The 23,625-nt window shown below is 47.9% G+C and overlaps 1 protein-coding gene across 2 annotated transcripts in view; it reads left to right on the forward strand.

Moving 5' to 3' along the window:
- Nucleotides 1-23,625, forward strand: part of GYPC (glycophorin C (Gerbich blood group)) — a 48,907-nt gene that overhangs the window by 18,545 nt on the left and 6,737 nt on the right. The window contains exon 2 of one of the 2 annotated variants that reach the window (XM_027563023.1): nucleotides 12,913-12,957. The exons of the other annotated variant lie outside the window; for it this stretch is intronic. Coding sequence (XP_027418824.1) covers nucleotides 12,913-12,957 — 45 coding nt within the window. The remainder of the gene's footprint in view (nucleotides 1-12,912; nucleotides 12,958-23,625) is intronic. 2 annotated transcript variants of the gene reach the window in all.

Consider the following 23,625-nt stretch of genomic DNA (forward strand, 5'->3'; position numbering starts at 1 on the left):
CAGTACCCTAAGTGTTCCTGTAAAAGGGACAAATGACTGTACCAAGGCCACACCAATAGCAAATAGAAGAGCCAACCCCACAGTCCAGCTGTCACTCAATTCCATAATGTCTGCACACCACAGGCTCACCTACTGGCAGGCAGTATCCTCCTCCATGATGCTGAGTGCTTTTTGTGCTATGAACCTAGGGGACATTTTTTACTCAGCCATTAACAGTATAAAATAATACCATTTGCAGCAGCATGGATGGACCAAGAGATTATCACACTAACTGAAGTAAGACAAAGACTATTACCATATGATATTGCTTATATGTGGAATCTAAAAACAAAGATATAAATGAATTTATTTACAAAACAAAAATAGACCCACAGACAGAAAACAAATGTATGGTTACCAAATGGGAAAGGAAGGAGGGATAAATTAGAAGTTGGGGATTAATATAAGATTAATATATACACACTGCTTATGTGTATGCTAAGTCACTTCAGTTATGTCTGATTCTTTGCGACTGTTCCCCACAGGCTCCTCTGTCCATGGAATTCTCCAGGCACGAATACTGGAGTGGGTTGCCATGCCCTCCTCCAGGGGATCTTCCCAAACCACGGAACGAACCGATGTGTCTTATGTCGCCTGCATTGGCAGGCAAGTTCTTTACCACTAGTGCCACCTAGGAAGCTCGTATATGCGTGTGTGTGTGTGTGTGTGTGTACACACATACACACATTTATATATGTAACTGAATCACTGTTCTATATACCTGAAACTAACACAGCATTGTAAATCAACTAGTCTTCAATAAAAAATTAAAATCTAAGAGGATAAATGCTTCACACTTGAACCTGGTTTGCATCCCCAACACTTGGAGAAGGAAATGGCAACCCACTCCCGTATTCTTGCCTGGAGAATCCCATGGACAGAGGAGCCTAGCAGGTTACAGTCCATGCGGTCACAAGGGTTGGACATGACTTAGTGACTAAGCCACCAAACCACCACCACCGAGACACACACACACACACACACCACAGGAGACATGGCCGGCAGCACTATCAGGGAGCCATCCTCTTTGCTTTCAGCTTAGGTCCCGCTGGCTTCTGAGTGGGGTTGCCTGTGCCTGTGAATCTGCCTTGCACCAGCATCAGGCGTATAGCCTGACTGTGTCTGCATGCAAAGGCATTCTATTTCTCCCGGGTTTTTTTTCTTCCCTTCCTTTATTCACGCTGATGGAAATGGCTCCTTCACCCAGGTCTGCCTCTGATAAGCTCCAGATGGTTTCAAGAAAGCAGAGCGGAGCCTCTTATCAGACAGCAGCAGTGGATCTGGTGCCAGCACTGGGCGGGCCTGGTGCTGATAAAATGGGCCTGGGCCCAGCTCACCAGCTGCTTTCTCAACCTGCCCTCAGGGCCTGACCCATCAGAAGTGGGGGTTGCCAGACCCAGGAAGCTTCTTTACTTTCTTAGGCACTAGAGCTGACTCCCGGTGACCACAGGCAAGAGGACCTGATAGGAAGCCACTGGGGACAGAGGTTTGGCCATGAGGCTGATGGGACAAAGGACCCTAGGAAGCTCTGACAGGACAGTGGGAGCTGGCTCCTCCCAGGCACATATCGAGATCAAATGTGTGGTTTGAGCCCTTCCCTGTGAGGCCCTACTGTTCCTAGTCCTGGATAAGACACCCCAAGGCTGGGGAAGGGGAGGTGTTAAGGCGTTTGGTCTAATGTGGCGTGATCACGTTTGAAGTAGGTTTGCCAGACCCAAAAGCTCAGGCTGTCTGCCCCCTTCCTGGGAGCTCTGGTTTGAAGGAGATCAAAGAGCTCATCCCCCCACCCCACCGCCCCCCACACACCCCATTTGAAGACAGAAATTCTACCTTCAAACATTAACTTCTTTTCCTTTAAGCTTCGGTCAATGTTAAATTTCCTGTCCTTGAGGTAGGACAGACTGGGCTAGCTGACTGTTTTGTGAAAAGTGACTTGGCCATATGGAATCTAGAAGAATAGTACCGATGGACCTATTTGCAGGGAAGGAATGGAGACACAGACATAGAGAATGGACTTGGCACAGCGAGGAAGAGAGAGAGTGGGACGAATTGGGGGGTAGCACTGACATACGCTATCACGTGTAAAACGGACAGCTCGTGGGAAGCTGCTGTATAACACAGGGAGCCCAGCCTGGAGCTCTGTGATGACCTAGAGGGGTGGCATGGGAGTGGGGAGGGAGGCTCACGTGGGAGGGCATACATATATATAATTATGACTGGTTTGCATTGTTATATGACAGAAGTCAACACAACATTGTAAAGCAAATATCCTCCAACTAAAAAAAAATTTCTTTAAGAAAAATACCTTTCCTGTAATAAGCATATATGTAAAAAGAAAAGTGACTTGGCCTTTCTGACCTTATTTGTCCCATTTTTAAAATGGGTTGGTCATCCCTATGTCCAGTGCCCTGCTGGGAGCACCCAGGATTTCACAGGTGGAGGGCATCTTGCCTCCACTGGTCACCAGGGTTCTACCACCAGGCTTTGCCCTACACTGCGAGACAGGGCCAGGGCCGAGCAGCAAGGTCAACAGTAGAGCCTCAGTCTGGGTTTGAATCCTGGCTCTGTCCTTGGACACTGTCTCTAAGCTCCAGTCTTTTTATATTTAAAGGAGGGATGGAAACTCCAGTCTGGCAAGGTTGTTTGCAGGAGTTCAGTTCATGAGAGCTACTCGTGATTTGTGGCTGTCCTATGAGAAAGGTTTTGAATGAGAAGCATCTTGAGTGTGAAATGATGTGAGTGAATCCCCAGCACAGAGCAGACTCATAAAAAGCAGTAGCAGGAGCCCAGCTGATCTGCTGGCTGCCCCCTGCTCCAGGTGTTTAGGTACATGGATACATATGAGGTTGAAGATCCCTCCAAGACAAGCAGAGACAGCAGGCTTCCATGCAGGCAGGTCCTACACGGTCACTTGGCATCCTGGGCCAGTGACTGGATGTGCAGCCACCGAAGAGGCCTGCAGGGTGGGTGCAGAGGGGTACAGCCTGTTCTCAGATGACCTGCAAGAATGCTGTCAAAGCAAACCTCATGGGGATTTCACTGGTGGTCCAGTGGTTAAGAATCCACCTTGTAACGCAGGGGACATGGGTTCATTCCCTAGTCGATGAGCTAAAATTCCACATGTCTCAGAGCAACTAAGCCTGTGTGCCACAGCTACTGAGCCCACACACTCTGGAGCCTGGGGGTCACAGCTTGAGAGTCCATATGCCACAACTAAGACCTGATACAGCCAAATAAATAATACATTTTTTAAAAGGGTTGACAGCACAGCCAAGAGGAGCAGCAGCTCCTGACTCTTAGTCCCTAAAACAGGACCACACAGGTGGTCTGCCCTGAGATGGACACCAAGCTGGAGAACTGAGACTAGAGGAACTAGAGGAACCTGATATATCAAGAAACCATCTTTCCCAGACTGAGGCTGACAACTACTCAAGGCCAGAGAAAAGGCAGGCTGAGGGGCAGAGCAATAGGACCAGCCAGGGTGGCTGCTCTCATGAGCTGTGTCTACAGAAGAAACAGCAGGACTCCTCAAATCTCTCCCCTGGAATCAGTCAAAGCCTCATGTGTAATCCTGAGAGCCAGAGGACCAGCATGTATAAATGTTCTCTGTAGTGATAAAGGCAAGAGAGATGGTCTTCACACCTAGCAGCTAGTAGATGCTTGATACATTGTGTTTTGCGATCACTGCCAACTCCTGCTTTTGTAACTACATATCTGGATAAATTTCCTGCTGTGTTTCACTGCACTGCTGGGAGGAGCTTTCACTCAGTAAGCTTTTGATGATCACATAGATGGTCACCTACCATGTGTAGGTCACCTGGCAAAATATCAGACACCAAAGGGAAGATGCCAGAGCCCTCACTGTGCCCCAGAGTTCTTTGATGTGTTTGATGAGTCTGTCCATGGAAACAGAAGGTCACTTCCTTCCAGAAGGTCAGAACAGATACCCTCTACAGGTGGCATTGGACCAGTGTGGATTGATGTGTGGACATTCACCAGATAAGCCAGGTGGAGTGGACATTCCAGGCAGAGGGCACAGCAAGAGCCAGAGCCTGGGGGTGCAAAATATAATTGGAGTTCATGTGACCTACAAGGGGCTGACATGGGACAGGAACGATGTGAATGTGTGAGATGACAATGTGGGAATTTGGACTGGCTTGTGGCTGTCACTCTGCATTTAGGCCTGGGATCTCCCAGTGGTCTCCTCTGGGTGGATCCCTATTAGGGAACTCACAGTGGATCTGTTAAGTTGACAAAAGAACTGAACAGTCCGTGGAGCTGGCATGTATTATTTGGGACATACTAAAAATTGTGTTGCTATTTATCTAGAAGTCGAATTTAACTAGCATCCTGCATTTTATCAGAACATGAGTGCTTTTCAAAGGCTCTCATGAGATGCTACTGTCCAGTCAGAGTTGAGGACCATGAGCCAGAGGCTCCTGCTGCTCTGAGCAAGCCCACTGTCTCAAGCCCCAGGCCAGGTCCCTAACTGCAAAGACTCTGAGTATATGAAGCATTCCCACTCTTAAAAACATTTTTAGGGAAGCTTTTGAGATTTCCTTCTTATTCATCCTTTCCATCTAGTTCATGGATGCCTCCCACAGCAGGTCAAAAACCTATTTTTATATAAATTTGAAAATCTGAAGCTAATTAATTTTTAATATTTTAAGTGATGCAATTGTGGAAGTTATTCAATGACTGGATATACTTAAATACAAAACAATAAATCCTTATTCATACTGCTTATAGCACTCCCAACACACATGTCTTCTTAACTACTAACCACACTCCTTCCAGAACCTCAGACTCTCTAACCTTCAAGACTCCCAGCACTGTCAAGTGTGCCTTCCTGGAACCCCTGCCTCACAACTATACCTCCTTCCCCACATCCATTACTCTCAGTCCTGTTGGTCTCTTTCCTCTTTCTCAGTCCTGCTGATCCTTTCTTGGTAGCTCCAAAGGGCTCTTCTAAACTGAGAAGAGAGAAGACTTTCCTCTCCACTGCTGTACTACAAACTTTCTAGAAATTTTCTATAATCTCTCATCTGCTCATTGCCTACAGGAGAAGACTCAGTTCATCTAACCTCACCTTTAAGACTCTTCATTACTCATTACTCACCAAGCAGATGAGTGATAAAGTTTATTAATGATATCAAATGGGATAGTGATGGTGGAAGATGTAATAAGACAAGGAAAAGGAAGAGAGGAAAATAAACTAAAAACATGTACTGAATTTAGTCATTGATATTTTTCCCTTCCTTTTCCTATTCCAAATAGGAGGTATAAAATTAAACATTGCATTTGTTTTAATGTAAAGTCATTCATACTAAGAAGGATAAAAAGTATTCAAATCTACGTTGTCTTAGACCATCTGACTTATCTGGCAGTCCCTCCCTAATCCTGATTACTCGAATAGATCCAACTCTGTAGATAGCTAATGCCTATTTTGCTAACTCTATTTTTGCTCTCTCTACTTGGTTTGCTTAAGAAATCGGTACACCTGTCCAAAGAATAGTAAATTGTGTTTATACTTTGCCTTAACCCCCTAATATGTGTTAGATTTCAAACCCAATTTTGAGGTGCTGAGATCCCTGATAAGGCTATATGGACAATCCTTTCTGTTTATATTAGCTGCATTAAAATAACAGGAGAGTGAAATTCACCCTTCCTGTTGGTCATTAGACATTAACCAGTTGTGGGACTTTAAATAAACCACCTACAAAATTCTGAAGTGAAACAAAGTTTAAGTTTGTTGGCTTTATTTGATTAGGTTTCCAGGGCATTTTTCACTTTCTGTGAAAGAAACATTTAATTTAGATGGCAGTTGATTTGTGTCATGGGATTTCAGCTGACAGGAGGAAGAATTATGTGTGTGTTTATGACTTCTTTGCTTTTAAAAGATTAATGTGAGTGAAACATAAATCACAAGACCTTTAAGGGAGAGAGATGCTGGAAAGACAGAGCAGGAGTGTGTCAGGGTGATGGATTGTAAAGTGTCTTCATCAGGGAGGAAACCAGAGGGAGGGTGGGACACAGGGGTGGTGGGGTGGGAGCAGTGAAGAAAAATGGCTTTTCCTTCCCAAGCACAAAGACTGTGCAGGGGCTTGAACTAGAGCCAGGCAACTTCTTAGCTCCATTGCCTGATGCAAACTGAAGAGATGAGCTGATGACTTCCTGAAGCCCCTTTCCTGCCCTGATAGCCAGAGGACAAAAAGAGTACTAACAGCACAGTGGACGTGCTCAGGAAGCCCAAGTATTCCAGGAGACAAACAAACACTCCCTGCCCCCCAAGTCACAAGAACTGGTCCCCTGTTCTGCTCCCAGAGGCACCCTACATCCAGAAGCCAAGTATGTGTGTGTGTGTGTGTGAGAGAGAGAGAGAGAGAGAGACAGGAGAAGGAGCTATTCTCAAAAAGGTGGGAATGATAGGAAGAGCTGTCATATGTTGGATACAATTCTCCTGGGAACCATACAGGTGCATCCTTCTCTACAGATCAGTGAGTTGAGGGTTGGAGACGGTTAAAGTGGAGGAGCCAGGATTCATGACCATCTATTGCAGTCCACCCTCCCTTCACCTACAAGGTGCTCTCTTGAAACACTTTCAGACAGTTTTTGTAAAGAGCAGTTTTCTGATGTGCATTCTCCTTTCTCTTTACCACCACTTCGAGCAACACATTCCCAGTATTTAGATCAGAATGCACCCTCTCTTTCCTAGCACGCTTTTCAAACACTATTCCAGTAGGAAAAAAAATCTACAGTGTTCTTACTCACAGTATCAGCTAACATGTATTGTGCCCAGACTCATCTGTGAGTGTGTGCAGATACCATCATATGCATCATCTCATGTCATCCTCACAAATACCCTCAGACCCCATTGCACACGTAGCAATAATGAGCCCAGCATGCCTCCACCCAGGGTAAGGAGAAGGCAGAGTCCCTTGATGCAGCCCCCTCCCTGGCTTGGGAGGAAGAGAAGAATTCCAGGGAGTGGAGGGGGAACATGCTTTCCTTCCTCAAGGATCAGTCCCTCCATCTTCACCTTTTGAGTTCATGAATTCAAAGTCCTGTATCTCTGGTTCACTCTGGATCCCCTTAGTACATCCTGGAGGAAGTACTAGTGTCTGTCTGTAGAATGCAAGCACCCCACTCCTTCGTCTGACAGGCTCTCCCTGAGGCTTTGACCAGATCCCAGGGCAGCACACCCTACCACCTCTTGCCACCATCCTTTTCACTTTCCAGGCCTGACATGGGTCTCTGTGGATCCTGCCTGTCAAAGCTCACAAAGGGAAGAGAAAAGCATTTTCTGTCTCCTGTTCTCCAACTTATGGAACCCAATAACAAAGCGTGGCTAACTACATCATCATCATTTACACATGCAGTCTGATCGAGGACATTTAGCCATGTAATTAGGTACCTAATTGTGCTGAAAATGCAATTATATGATTTCTTAAGTGAATTAAGTCCTTGGAGAAGTGGTAAGGCTTAGCACACGTGATCTAGCTGGAGAGCGGGGACCATGAAAGACATGTCAGCATGACTATGGCCCGCACAGAGGCCAAGTGGCCAGTACTTGAACCACATGGGTGACCACGTGAACGTATGCACGTATGTACAGATGAACAGGCATACGTGCATGCGCTGCACACACACACAAGATGTCAGCTTCACCTTACGATGATCTACTACAAACCAGGAACTTAATAAATGAGAGCCATTAATATCGCTGGGAGCTTTGTGTACCTCTGTGAAGTGACGACTGTTTAATGGCTCACTTGGAGACTCTCAGAGAGATTATTTATTTAACATGTGAGAGGCAGGTGTGTGGGAAAAATAATGATAAAAAAGTCAGTTGGGACATGTCAGAGGATATTTTATGCAACATCACTTATTCATCCAACAACCCAACATTGTGTCAGATAGTGAGGGGTCAAATACAATCCTCCCTCATTATAGCTCAAAAATGAGTGTAGAGATGGATGACCACAAAGCATTTTAGTAATGATTTGAACAAGTTGTTCAGCAAACTACAGCCTTCAGACTAAACCCAGCCTGTGGCCTGTTTAGCTAAGAAGGGTTTACATGTTTTTAAAGGATTGTTTGAAAAAACAGGAAAACCGATAAAACAAAGAAGAATATGCAACAGAGACCATATATGGGCTGCACAGCCTAAAATATTTATGAGAAAGGTTGCAGCTCCTGAAGGAATAAAGGAAGCAGCAGATGAGCCTGATGCAGAAATCAGGGAAGGCTTCTCAGAGGAGGTGACATGACCTGAACTTCATAGCTAAGCAGGAGTACTACAGCATCTCCATCCCCAGGAACTTCCTTCCAGCCAACCAGTCCACCACACACGAGAAACCATAAAGGATAAATTTAGAGGATTTGTTCCTGAAAGGAGGCCTGGGAGAGTCCAGAGGTTCTGAAATGTCAGGCAGTGGGGTGTGGACCCGTCCCACTGTACAACAAAAGGACCAGATGTGGCTTGCTGATCCCCAACACCGAGACAATGGGGAGGGACAGACCACTCAGCTTCTCATGCCCCTGTGGTCTTGATGCCAGGGATGTTAGCCCTTGAATCACCAGTAGGTCCAACCTGGGGACTGAACGATGTGACAGAGAAAAGCAGCTGCAGGGAAAGAAGGCACACAAATGCCTGGACGCCCAGGCCTTCCAGTTATCCCTGCCCCCAGATCCCTTCATCTCCCTGACAGCTCAGAACACAGGGACCAAAGGCTGCACCACCCAGCCTCCTACCCCAACCCGGCTGAATACGCCTCCCCTCCCTTGCAGCAGACACCTGGCTTTACAACTGGGCACAGTGTGGAAACAGGAGACGCTGTTGTTCCTTCCTTCCTGAACATACACATCATGCTCTCCTCCTCCAAGCAGACATCTGCTGTCTCTCTCAGAATCTCAGCTGTCTCACCAGCATCATTCTGTGAGCTGTCCACACACACACACACACACCCCATTAACCTCAATTCCCGCCTTTTGGCATCAGCTCCTGCAGTCATAACCAGAATAAAACATTCACAGGGCACTTCCAAAGTCTTCATTTCAAGCGGCCTGATCTCCAACAGCTCAGGCCTCTGCTGATTCCACATCTTCACTCCAGCAATTCCTCAGACAAGTGGGCATCTTGAATCCAGTACCTGACCACTTCCCCTGCCCATCACCTTCCATCTACTCACTTCCCCGCCGAGCATCTTAGGCTCCACAGCCCATAATCAGACCTCCTAGAAAATATGTTCTGAACCCATCACCTCTCATCTCTCCCACTGAAGTTCAAGCCAGCATCCTTGGTTCTCTGAACTGTACCATGGCCCCTGCCTGGTCCCGTTCCTCTGAACAGTGGCCAGAGCCATCCTGACAGCATGACAATCAGTTCACAGTACTCTTCTGCTCCAAATCCTTCTATGGCCCCTGTATACCTCAGAGTAAGAACTGAAGCTCGTCCAGGGCTCTCTAGCCCCTCCATTATCCTCTGCTGTTATTTCTCTGACTGCATCTCCTACAGCTCATCCCAGGCTCACTCCACTCCAGCCACATTGGCCTTCTGGCTTGTCCTTAAATACACTGGAGCTGCTCCCACCCTGGGCCTTTGCGCCTGCTGTTCCTGCTGTCTGAGATACTCTTCTCCAGATCTCCACTGGATATCTTTTCCCATACCCCCTTCAGGTCGTAGTCAAATGCCACCTCTCCCTGGCCACACTTACTCAAATTTGTAACTCCTACTCATGGTCCTTGTCCTTTTTTTTTGTCTTCACACTGTCTAGTATACTCCATAGCTTGTGTTTTTCTCCTTTGTATTATTTGTATCCTTTCCCTTGAATGTAAACTCCAGAAAAAGAATTTCAGCTGTTTTTCTTCGTTTTTGCTGCTGTGTCCCCAGATGAATTTTGTTGAATGAACATGTGAACTCTCTTAACCTTTTCTCCTTTACTCCTACTGGCCCATGTTTAGATCAGTAAATACAGCTCTTCCCCCTCCTGTGCAGCTGAACTCAAGCCAGGCTAAGAGCACCCCCTATTCACACACACACACACACACACCAGATTGACTGGTCCCCCCTACTCAGTGCTGTGATCCCCAATCCAAATTCTCTGTTCAACAAGCCCCCACCTCTCTCTGTCCATTTCCTCCCTCCACTTGTTTTCCCCCCAAGCACCAATTATGAGGGAGGCTTATCTCACTGAAAAAGAAACCTCTGAAACATCAAAAGAAGGTATAGAAATCCTTTTGAGGAGTTTTGCTATAAGGGGGAGCAGAGGAAGGGCCCAGGAGTGGGAGGGAGACAAGGTGTGAAGAAGGGAGCTTTATCTTTTCTTCAGTTTGCAGAACAGTGTGCTGTCAGGGGTGACCTGCTGGCAGGGGCCAATTTTGTGATGCAGGTGAGAGAGGGGAGGTCTCAGTGGTGACGTTTATCGTGTGTGGGGATGTGGAGTCTCATACACACACAGGCCCTGGGGAGCACAGGGCAGCCATAGACTGAGCAGGAGGAAAGTCGTGACAGGGCTGCCCAGCCACTGCAGGGGAGCCTGGCCCAGTCTCCCAGGTATGGCTCGCCCCCCACCCCGGGCTTCTCCTGGCTCACTGCCTGCTTCGTCCTGGGCTCCAGTGCTGCCACATGAGTCCAAGGCCCAGGGCTCAGTTCTGGCTCCTCTCCTTAATCTACATTTGCTGGGATGTGGCCCCAGCCCATGTCTGTGAGCACCGTCATGATGCTGGAGCAACCCCCTACCTCCAGCTACACCTTCAGCCCTCACCTTTCCCCGAGCTCCAGACTCCTCTCTCCGATGGCCTGCCCTGCACCTGTGCTTCACATCTAATACATCCCCGAGCTTAACACATCCTCATCTAGCGCTGATTTCTGCCCCACACCACACGCCCCTTGTAGTAAACTCCATCCTCCCTGCTCAGGCCAAAAGTCTGACTCTTTTTTCTTTCTTTCTTTCTTTGCACACTCCACATCTAATCCATTGGCAAGTTTTATTTGCCCCACATTCCAGATACACCCCAAATGTCTCTATCCCTCATCACCTGTGGCACCATGGTTCTTATCCAGGCGCTTGCCTAAACCATGGCCGCAGCCTCTCCCATCTTTACTCAGGGTCTGTCCTCAGCACAGCAGTTGAAATGATAATCCTCTCTCATACACAGTTCATATGGCTCCTGCTGGACCCCTGCTCTGGCCTCCCACCCCTCACCGAGTGCTGCGGGGTCCAACCTGTCCTGTCATCACTGCACCTCCTAGCACTCTGGCCCTCACTCACTCTGCAGTGGCCACATGGTCCCTGGCTCACCTGGGAACACATCGCCTGGCGAGTGTCTCCTTGAGATATTCCTCATTCCAATGTCTGTAGGGCTCACAGGCTCCAGTATTTCGGCCTGCATTAGTCCTTTGTGGCTACTATAATGAATGCCACAGTTGTTGTTGTTCAGTTGCTACCACATATCTGGGCTAAAGCAACAGATATGTATTTCTGACAGTTCTGGGCACTGAGAAGTAAGTTCAAGATCAAAGTGCCAGCAGGTCTGATGTCTGGTGGGGGCCACCTCCTGGTTCATAGCCAGGCATTTTCTCTCTGTGTCCTCAAGTGGCAGAAGGACTGAGGGAGCCCTCTGGGGTCTGTTTTATAATGGCACTAATCCCATTCACGAGGACTCCACCTTCATGACCTAGTCACCTCCCAATGGCCTCCTAATTCCACCACACTGGAGGTTAGGTTTCAACATATGAAATTGGGTAGGGGTGGGGAGGGTGGCAATGGCATCCCACTCTAGTACTCCTGCCTGGAAAATCCCATGGAATGAGGAGCCTGATAGGCTGCAGTCCACGGGGTCGCTGAGGGTCGGACACGACTGAGCGACTTCACTTTGACTTTTCACTTTCATGCATTGGAGAAGGAAATGGCAACCCACTCCAGTGTTCTTGCCTGGAGAATCCCAGGGACGAGGGAGCCTGGTGGGCTGCCGTCTATGGGGTCACACAGAGTCGGACAGGACTGAAGTGACTTAGCAGCAGTAGCAGCAGCAGGGGAGGGTGGGGGGTGGAGGGGACAAAAGCATTTAGTCTAGCACAGCCCAAAAGTTGCCTCCTCTGGGTGACCTCCCTGATCACCTCCTCAGTTATTCTTTTTCCCTTTCCCCCTTTTTTGTGTCTTCAGGATTTATCACCTCCCTGGCCGTAAATCTTGAATCCCTATTTTTAACTCCCTATTGTCTCTCCCTACCCTAGAATGGAAAAGAAAACCCCAAGGGAGGGTCTTAGCGCAGTTCACTGTTAGACCTTCAGCCTCTAATAAAGGGAATGTGATGGGCCCTCAGTGAACCTTCTCTGAAGGGATGGTTCTGGCAGAAGCTTTGGAATCAGACCCCTTTCCCACCCCCCATGTTGCTGTTGTGTGACCTCAGGCGGGTTGTAGTTTGCCCCACTGAAAAGTGATGGGCATTGTTGCATCCAATTCAGTGGTTCTCCTGAGAAATTGCACCAATATATGAACTTATAAAGTGAGCCCTTAAGTGGTGGTGATTATATCATTATACATATCTAGAAAGGAGGGCTTTCGAGTGGGAAGAGAGACAATAGTCACTGGGGGGAGTGGAGCTAGAGTATAGCGGGAACCTGAAGGAACTTTTTAGCCAACCAAATACCTTGCCTTTGCTGCTGGTGGTGGTGATGTGGGGGTAGGAGAGAGGCATTCTGAGTGCCGCTGGGGCAGGGGGAGAGCCAGGGCCTAGCTGGGCTGGGGTCTTGGCCCTGCTGCTCTCTAGCTGCGAGGCCTTGGATAAGATCCAGGAGCTCCCTGGGCTCACTCTCCACATTTCTAAAATAAGGATGCCCACACCTGTCTCATGCCATTGTTTCTACAGGGACAGAGACGGCAGCAGTGATGGAGATTCCCCTTTGGTCCCCAGGTGAGTGCTCCCTCTACATCTGGGTCTTTAGGTCCTCACACGCCCAAGGTGGTCCATGGATGCCCCTGATCCTCCCCATGGGGCCACACTGTCTTCAGAAAGGGGGAGGAAAGGAGAAGTGAGGATACGGAAGTTCTTCCACCTACTGCCTGACTTTCCTGTGATAAGAAAGTCTATGACCAAATCTAACTCACAGGCCAGGCAGACACATAATAGCAGCAACCTCAGGGTGTGAATGGGAGAACAAACACTGGCCACACAGAGCCACGGGGTGGGGGTGGGGGGCAGGGGGGCCTGGTTCTGCTTTTGCCGGATCTGCGGGAGGAGACATTCTCTTCAGATAAATCTTCAGAGCAGCCAGATGTTTCTCCCCCACCCCCCAGCAAGGAGAGGCTTTATAACCCTGGCCTCTGCTCTTTTCTAAGCTGGAGAGGTCAGGTCCTTGGTCCCCACATTGGTCCCCCAGCCTGAAATCAGGGCTTGGAGGAGCATTGCTGGCCCATTCCCTGGGCCTCCACAGTTCAGCTGCTCCTTATAGAGCTGTCTTCCCCATCATAACTGGATCCACTCACTATCCATGTGCTTGGCCCTGGCTGGGGCATAACCGTCACCACCAGTGAAGGCTGGGGACTGTGACTTAGAGAAGCACTTGCATCAGCCCAGGGAGCTCAGTGATACAGCTGCAGGTGCATGCATGAACATATATGTGGATAAGGTTGTGTGTGAAATCTATATATTAGGAGAAAACGATACCCCCAAAACCTACCCCCTAACCTATAACGACCCAAAAGCTACCATCTCAAGAAAGTGTATTTCCTTTCTTTCCTTTTACTGACTCTTTTCTAGAATGTTTAACATAGTTTATATTTAGAGTCTTGTTCCTCTCCATTAAATCATACTATGAGCGTTTCCCCCTGTCACTAAGAATTCCCATGTGTCCCTCAGTAAGTGAGGCAGAACTGTCTGTCCTGTGGATGTATCATAATTTACAGGACCAATTTCTTGACGCAAAACATTTAGCTAGTCCTCTCTTATTTTCCATCTTAAACCCAATGGCAATATACTTTGCCAAACATGAATTTTTGTTGCTGTTTCAGGTGATTTCTCCAGGATCAATGACTAGAAATGGAGTTTGATATTTGGGGTGATATATTTACCAAAGAAGGTGTGAGAGAAGGAAAGGTACCCATTTTTGAGAATCCCACATTTTTTGAGCAATCTAGACAGCATATATTTTAGATAATAGCGTGTAAATACATGAAATATAATGAAAATTTTTGTAGCGCTTTATGTTTTATAAAGTACATTCTTAATTTTTCTTCACAACAAGTTTAAAATAGTGCATTATTCTATATACTGGTATCTAGAACAAAAGTAGTTCAGCCCCTGGTTTTCTGAGTTGGCAACCCACTTCTTCCATTGCGTGAAGTTGTTCTGTTCTTGAAAAGAAGCAGATTCAGTTTCAAGTGGTTAAGAGCTCAAGCTTCAGCAGGAGATCAAGCGCTGCCATGTAAATCTGGTCTTGTTAGTCTCTCTCAGCCATAGTAAAAGAGGCTGATGGAGCAAGGGTGGGGATGGTGTGTTTGGAGTTAAACAGCGGAAGTTGTAAAAGGAAGATCATCTGGTTAAGAGCCGTCATCATGGAGGCAGCAAAGAAAACATAACCATCCCTCTCTGTCCTCCAAAACTGCAGTTTCCTGCTGCCATCTCCCAACTTAAATGGAAAGCAGCTGCCTGGAAGCTCGGGAGATGCAGAGTAGGGTCAGCCTCCCCAGGGTAAAGAGGAAGACAAGGAAGGGATCAACAGCCAGTGAAGAGATTCACAGGGCAAGTTCCCAAACAAAGGAACTTCAGTCCTCTGTGCGTTTGGAACCCAGCATGGCGGCACATGGAGGCATTCTGCTTCACCAACCTGGAAGCTCTCTGAAATCTCTCCTTTTAAGATTTTTATGGAGACTTCATTGCACAGGCATGATTCATTAAATCCTGAGGCACTGTGAGAACCCCACTTTGACTGAATCTGTGTCAACACTGTGGACAAGGATAATAAGTGATACTCAAATAGCTAGTCTAACTCATAAGAGGTCTATGGATGGTGACTACAGAGCAGCACCATTGCAACCGACACCAAGGAAATGGGTTGGAGAGGCTGCGGCACTCCCCAAGGTGGTCTAGGTGGTGAGTGGGGGCTCACGTCACCCTGTGGGACCACCCTTCATGTTGTCCCCTGTCCACTCCATGCCAGGTCATCATGCTCAGCTCACAGGTACCCAGGGGGCTCCCATCTAGCAGGTGGGGCTTTCTTGCACCCTCATCATCCCCATGGCTAGATGTAGCTAGGGCTGGAAAAAGTAGGTCCAGAGCCTTTCGGGCTCCAGCTGGCTCTGGGGGAGTGGGGAGTTGGGAAGCCAGGCCATGCTAATTGAGACACACAGTCACTTTCTGGCTCCTCAGAGCATCTCCAAGAACCCACTTGCTTTGACATTTTGGTGCCCCTGACAACTTTCTCTGGAGAAGCCCTTGCCCGCTACATCATCGGGGCCCGGGTGTACTTAGCTGAATCAGCCTTGGCTCTCATTCCTTCCCTGGGTGTCACCACGCTCACTCAGGGCACACATGGGCATCCAGGGCCAGCTGAGGACCTTCCAGAATTTCCAGAGAACAACGCTGCAGCCTCCTCCCTGGTCATTGGTCAGAGGGTATGCGTAGCGACCAGACCTCGGTACATTGTCCCCTGTCCCCTTGCCCAGACAGGCAGGGGAGCCAGCAGAGGTGACAAATGCTCAGACTGTGTCACTGTGCCAGGTCTCCAGCTCCATCAGCTGGTCCTGAAAGAAAGGGCGCTGAGGCTGTAGCCCAGGCAGCTGTGGCTGTAGCTGCTTGTTTGCATTGCTGAGAGGGTCCCAGCCCCCCACCCCCCGTCCCCCTGTCAAAGGACTGTAACAGTGTTTGAACAGAGCCTCGTGCGCTGTCAGTAGCACTTACGGTCATGAGTTAAGTGGTTTGCAGAGGGAAGCCCCTGGACTAGAGCAGCATCACCTGCACAGGTGAGAAATGCGGGCTTTCAGGTCCAACCCGGCCCTGCTGATCAGAATCTGGGTGGTGGGGGCAGTGACCCACGGAGTTGGGGTGTGACAAATCCTGTGCCCCAGGCACTTCCCATGGACACTCAACTGTGAGAACCAGGGCCTCAGCTGTCAGTCTTTTAGGCTGGGGATTTACTATCTCTGTGTTACAGATAAGTAAAGGGGGCTATGAGACATGGAGGGGCTTGCCTCCAAAATTCTTTCCTACACCACAGGTGTCATCATCCCTCGAGATGAGAAGGGTGGAGTACCATACCATTTGAGGAGACTAGTACAATTCCTAAGGGTATTTACTGCCTCCCCTCTTTAGGGCCTTGTTTCTTGTACTCAGTGTATGGTGAGTACATTTATCTGTTCCCTCTTTATCCACAACTCGGCAAATTCCTTCCAATTGCTGCTGGGCTCTGGAGCCTGATCCTGACCTTGGTCAGAGCAGGGACCCTGTCTCTCTGTCAGACAGAATCCACCTTCTCTTCTTTCAACATGAAGATCACTGGGCTTGATGAAGGGACTTGTGCAAATCAGAACTTAAATAGTATATACATGCATACATATGTATATGTATGTATAAGTGTGTGTATATATGTATGTATATGTGTATGTATGTATATGTGTGTGTGTGTATACACATATATGTATGTATGTATGGTAGTGCTTTAGTCGCCAAGTTGGGTCTGACTCTTGTGACCCCGTGGACTGTAGTCCACTAGGCTCTTCTGTCCATGGGATTTCCCAGGCAAAATTACTGAAGGGGGTTGCCATGCCCTTCTCCAGGGTATCTTCCCAACCCAGGGATGGAACCCGCATCTCTTGTGTCTCCTGCATTGGCAGGCAGATTCTTTACCACTAGCGCTACCTGGGAAGCCTATAAATATTATGAAAATGAAGTCACTCAGTCGTGTCCGACTCTTTGCAACCCCATAGACTGTAGCCTACCAGGCTCCTCTGTCCATGGGATTTTCCAGGCAATAGTACTGGAGTGGAATTCCATTTCCTTCTCCGGGGGATCTTCCCAACCCAGGGCTCGAACCCAGGTCTCCAACATTGTAGACAGACGCTTTACCGTCTGAGCCACCAGGGAAGTCCTAACAATAAATAAATATTATAGTTGAGGACCAAAAAAAAGGACTTCCATGGTGATCTGTTGGTTAAAAATCTGGCTTCTACTGCAGTGGGGCTGGGAGTGGGTGGGGAATCCATCCTTGGCTGGAGAACTAAGATTCCATCATGCGGATGAGGTGCAGCCAATATATTGTGGTGTTGGAGAAGACTCTTGAGAGTCCCTTGGACTGCAAGGTGATCAAACCAGTCAATCCTAAAGGAAAGCAATCCTAAATATTCATTGGAAGGACTGATGCTGATGCTGAAACTCCAATACTTTGGCCACCTGCTGTGACGAGCCAACTCATTGGAAAAGACCCTGATACTGGAAAAGATTAAAGGCAGGAGAAGGGAACGACAGAGAATGAGATGGTTGGATGGCATCACTGCCTCAATGGGCGTGAGTTTGAGCAAGCTCCAGAAGATGGTGAAGGACTGGGAAGCCTGGTGTGTGGCAGTCCATGGGGTCGCAAAGAGTCAGACACAACTGAACAACAATATGCATATATTAATAATATGGTTGGTTCTCCTCTCTCCTTTTCCAGTGTGCTAAAGCCACACCAGCTGTTTCAACACCAGCTGCTCTGCCACAAAGAGCAAACCTTCTGAGCTCTTTTTGGTGGTATTAGTGTTGTCTTATCTGAGATTCTAGACCAGACACTTCTCTGGCCCTGCCCCCGCCCAAGCAGCAGATGGAGACCAAGTTCCAGGCTCCTCCCCAGGACCACACACAGCAGCCAGACTGGGATCTTTTCCTCCCCTTCTTCCGGTCTCTTTTGAATTCCATTTTCTTAGAAATCCTCAGATCTTCAGGAGGAAGAAGGGTAGGGTGTGGAGAGGAAAGAGTGGTTCCTTGAGTGTGCCTTGAGGCTATTTACTGCCCTCTTAATAAATCCCAAACTCCACACAACCCAAAGCTGACGAGGCCCCTCTTTCAGAGGAACATCCACGTATGGACAGTGGTGACTTCTGTATTGGAATAAGACTGTATTAAAAAAAAAAAAAAAAAAAAAACCTCAGGAATAATAGCAGGGAAATATAGCTGGAGGAAAGCAGATACTCTGGGCTGTGAGTTACAGCATCCTCAACTTTCAGTTCCCCTCTATTGAGCACATCCCTCAAATAGCAATGCCTGGATATGAAAACTCCCTGAGTAAGGATCCAGAGGCACGAAGACCCCCTTTCCAGCTCCCTTATCTGCCAGTTTATCAATGTCAGGAATGGCTCTATTCTCCAGAGTAGGGAGCCCACCTCTCTTCTCCCCATCCCAAGTCCCAGTGCTTCACCCATGTGTAGTGATATGGCTGGTGTGTTGCAGCATGCAAGGCTTCGGTACCCACCAGACACCTGTCCCTGTTTTTATACAGTATAAGCAGGCACCGGGGCAACAGGGAAAGCTGGATCACAGCCAGGAGGAGGCAAATAAGGCTGAATCTTTGGATGGGGTTTCAGAGCAATGTGATGACATTGCACGGCGATTTGGCTGCCCTGGGATTGGGGAGATTATTTATAAGGCGACACACAAGGGACTGCAGATGGTGACTGCAGCCATGAAATTAAAAGACACTTGCTCCTTGGAAGAAAAGCTATGACCAACCTAGGCAGCATATTAAAAAGCAGAGACATTACTTTACCAACAAAGGTCTGTCTAGTCAAAGCTATGGTTTTTCCAGTAGTCATGTATGGATGTGAGAGTTGGACTATAAAGAAAACTGAGCACTGAAGAATTGATGCTTTTGAACTGTGGTGTTGGAGAAGACTCTTGAGAGTTCCTTGGACTGCAAGGAGATCCAATCAGTCCATCCTCAAGGAAATCAGTCCTAAATAGTCATTGGAAGGACTGATGCTGAAGCTGAAACTCCAATACTTGGCCACTTGATTTGAAGAACCGACTCATTAGGAAAGACCCTGATGCTGAGAAAGATTGAAGGTGGGAGGAGAAGGGGATGATAGAGAATGAGATGGTTGAGTCTGAGTAGATTCCGGTAGTTGGTAACGGACAGGGAAGTCTGGTGTTCTGCAGTCATGGGTCGCAAAGAGTTGGACATGACTGAGAGACTGAACTGACCTGAACACAAGGGACCATGAGGGCAATCATTTTGACCTTGAGACTAGCAGACACATTCTCACCAAGGCACATCGGATTCACGTGGGCCTTACCTGCCCAGGTACTTTGTCCTTAGAATTTGATCTGGGAGCCTGGGTAAGTGGACACAGGCTCTCTGCACAGATAGGAAGGGTGACCTGCTGGCAGTTGCAGGCAGATAACTCCCCTCCTCCAGCATACAACCAGCAGCTCCTGGGAGCCCAGACCCTGACCCATGACGACCAGGTATCCCAACAGGTAGACCCACCTGGAGATCCTCCTGTGTCACCTCCCATCACGACCTTTCCATTTGCATCCTTCTCTTACCACCGCTGCTGGCATTGCCAACTCAGCGTCTCAGAAGGCCAGTCTTGGGGACCACCTCCTCTATAAAGCCTTCATGAGAACCCAGAGAATTACCCTTTCTGAAGTTTCCCATAGACATCCTTGTCTCTACTGTAAGATCTGTTCCTTGATGGCAGGGACCTTGCCCTAACTCTCTGCCACATTGCTGGGATGTAGTAGGTGCTAAAGAGAGTTTGCCAAAGGAAAGAACAAATAAACAAAATCCTGAGTTTCCTCACTGTCCTAGAACCTGGGCATCCTGGGGCTGAGTCTGATGGTTGAGTTCCCTCTAGAGCAGCCCCAGGCACATCTTTTATTTTATTATTAATTTTTATTGGAGTATCATTGATTTACAGTGTGGTATTAGTTTCAGGTATACAGCAAAGTGAATCAGTTATGCATATACAAATATTCACTCTTTTTCAGATTCCTTTCCCTTACAGTCATTACAGAATGTTGAGTCAAGTTGCCTGTGCTATGCAGTAGATTCTTATCAGTTATCAGTTTTATATATAATAATGTGTGTGTGTCAATCCTAATTGGAGAAGGCAACGGCACCCCACTCCAGTCAATCCTAATCTCCCAATGTTTCCTTCTCCCCATTTCCCCTCCCCCATCTTCCCCCTTGGCAACCATAAGTTTTTTCTCTGCATCTGTGACTCTGTTTCCGAGGCACATCTTTATTGCTCATATTGACACTCGAAGACACAGGGTCTAACTTTCACATAAATGTATCTGGTCTCAACCATGTCATAAGTGTCTTGGGGACAGATCTCATCCTTTCCACATACCATGAAGCCTGGGGCTGGGCAAATGCTGGTTTGCAAGAAACAGAAATTGTATAACAAGCTATCCATTTCTTTCCTTTGAGTGCTTTAGCTTGAGACTACACCCTTTCAGAGCAAGATTAACAACAGACCAAAGAAAAATAAATGTCTTTGACCTTTTTATTACCCCAAAGGAAAGTCAGTTAGTAAACATCAGTTGTCAGCTAATTTCTACTTTACTTGCATCAGGCCTTTGAGGCCAGAATGTAGAAAAGGAAGGAGAAACTCCAGTGCAAGCAAAGGAGAATTATCTATAGCCACAAAGGTTCCTGTCCCTCCCCTGGACCCAAGTCAGACTCACACAAAGCCATTGCCCCCTTCCCCTGGATTCGCTGGGTAAAGTGACTTTTCTGACCCAATACCATCAAGCAACAGACGTGGCTGCCACTGCATTTCTGACATCCACACCGTTGTCATGGCTTGAATTCACCCAAGACTTCGTGACACACCGAGTTTCCCTTCAGGATTCTAAGACTAAAATAATCTTCCTTTTCCCAGAGTCCTCCGCCCTGTGTGCGAATTCTTTTCTTGGCTGGACCAGGTGGGCAATGGGAAACAGGAATGGGGTGCTTCTTCCAGGACCTCTGAAGCAGGAGGAAAAATCATTAGAAGTGGGTGGGGAGGTAGGAAGACCGAGCCTTGCAGGAAAAAGAACTTCCCAGCACAGCTTTATCGGAAAATACAAGAAAAGTGAGGCCCTTGCTGGTGACAGGAGGGTCAACTTGTGTCTCTGGGGCCAGTGCCTAAGCATTGCGACATCTGAGAAACACTACTAGACCCCTGAGAATCCAGCTGCTGCTTAAGGCTGTGTCCTGTTAGTTGTGTCCAAGCTGCCAGGCGGAACGGAGAATGTCGCCTACGTGGAGGAGCAGCACCTCTACACCCTGCTGCCCCCCAGGGCTGCTGCCTTCGACCAGGGGACAGGCGACTGACCACCCTGCAGACCTGGGAAATCAGCAGGGAGTTGGCTTCAGCCAAATTACATATAGTGCAGGAGCAAGGCCATTTCCAACTTCAGCAGCTGGCGCTGAGGAGAGAGAACACATTTTAGAGCTGTGGCATCCCAGGTTACAACACAGGCGCTGCTCCTTCCATCTGTGAGACTTTGACCTCTTACTTGAGCTCTCTGGGCATGCATTTTATTATCTGTAATTCACAAAAAGGGGCAAAGGCTTCCTTTTTGCTGGCTTGCTGTTCAGAGCTAAGAGGCAACTTCACCCAGTGCCTTCTGCCTACTAAGACCTCCTCCCCCTGATCCCCACCCCCCACCCCAAGGCTGAACCCCCAGGACCTGTGTCAGCACTTCTCTAGTCCTAGAATATTGTGCCCACCCCTGAAAATTCCCAAGATTCACTGGAGCATCAGCCTCCCCTGGTACCTACCCCCATACCCCACCTCCATGGGAGGTGGTGACATCCCCACATGAGAGCTGGGGCAGGAGCAGCCCTTCCCTTCCTCTCTGGATCCACAGCTACAGGAAACACCTGATGTCCCCACCCTTGACCTGGCCCCCCTCTGGCAAGTTCTGCAGCTGGGTGACCACACAGAGGGTTCAGAAGCCCAGAGGTATCAGACTGCTTGGCCATTCCTCAGCCATCACCCACCCACAAGAGCTTTCACAGGTATGATGCAAGTGAAGTAGAAATCAGCCGTACTTTGTTCTCCTTCTGTCAGCTTCTCGATTGATCTCTTGATCAGGCTGCCCTTGAACCCGACACTATAGAAAAAAGGGTTTAGTTTATTCTTTTCTGTCATTGTTGTTTAGTTGCTAAGTCGTGTCTAACTCTTTGTGACTCCATGTACTGCAGCACTCCAGGCTTCCCTGTCCTTCACTATCTCTCGAAGTGTGCTCAAATTCATGTTCATTGGGTCAGTAATGCCATCCAACCATCTCATCCTCAGTCACCCCCTTCTCCTCCTCCCCTCAGTCGTTTCCAGCATCTGGGTCTTTTCCAGTGAGTCACCTCTTTGATTTAGGTGGCCAAAGTACTGGAGCTTCAGCTTCAGCATAAGTCCATCCAATGAACATTCAGGGTTGATGTCCTTTAGAATTGATTGATTTGATCTCCTTTAGGATTGGTTGGCTTGATCTCCTTGCACTTCAAGGTACTCTCAAGAATCTTCTCCAGTACCACAATTCAAAAGCATCAATTCTCTGGCACTCAGCCTTCTTTATGGTCTAGCTCTCACATCCATACACGACTACTGGAAAAATCATAGCTTTGACTATATGCACCTTTTGTTGGCAAAGTGATAGCTCTGCTTTTTAATACATTGTCTAGGTTTGTCATAGCTTTCATTCCAAGGAGCAAACATCTTTTAATTCCATGGCTGTAGTCACCATCTGCAGTGATTTTCAAGTCCAAGAAAATAAAATCTGTCACTCTTTCCACTTTTCCCCCATCTATTTGCCATGAAGTGATGGCATCAGATGCCATGATCTTAGTTTTTTATATGTTGAATTTTAAGCCAGCTTTTTCACTCTCCTCTTTCATCCTCATCAAGAGACTCTTTAGTTGTCTAAATCACGGTCTGTAAACATCATGGTGAATGATACCCTCAGTAAGAAACCCACTTTACACTGTGACTCAGATCAATATGCTCACGGTGTGTGTGTGCACAAGAAGTCAGAGCTCCCTAAACAGTATCCCAGCTGAAGGTGATGGACCCAGAGTAATATCAACAATAAGACTCAGAATCAAGCCAGTGGCTACAACTGATAAATACCTATTCTGAGCTAGGTACCACAAACGTGTGTTAGTTGGTCAGTCGTCTGACTCTTTGCGACCCCATGGACTGTAGTCCTCAGGCTCCTCTGTTCTTGGAATTTCCCAGGCATGAATACTGGAGCAGGTTGCCATTTCCTTCTCCAGGGGATCTTCCCAACTCAGAGATTGAATCCACATCTCCTGCACTGGCAGGAGTATTCTTTACTGCTCAGCCACCAGGGAAGCTCCTCATCTCTGGTGAGGGCGTTGCAGTCTCAAGGAGAGCTAGGAAGGAAAAACACAGGGTACTTTGGGTCTCTACAGAAAGCGGGGAGGCCACTCATACTTGTCCAGTCTCAGGACTAGACTGTTGTCTGCTTCCGATCTCAGACCCACATCTGACCATAAATAACATTTTGCTTTGCCATAAACACCCCGCCCTGCTACCTTAAGTTACCCATCAACCCCCACCCCAGATCCTGAGCTCACAGTGATCGTAATTCCAAGCTCATATG

Source organism: Bos indicus x Bos taurus, chromosome 2, assembly GCF_003369695.1.
Source record: "Bos indicus x Bos taurus breed Angus x Brahman F1 hybrid chromosome 2, Bos_hybrid_MaternalHap_v2.0, whole genome shotgun sequence".
Classification (NCBI taxonomy): domain Eukaryota; kingdom Metazoa; phylum Chordata; class Mammalia; order Artiodactyla; family Bovidae; genus Bos; species Bos indicus x Bos taurus.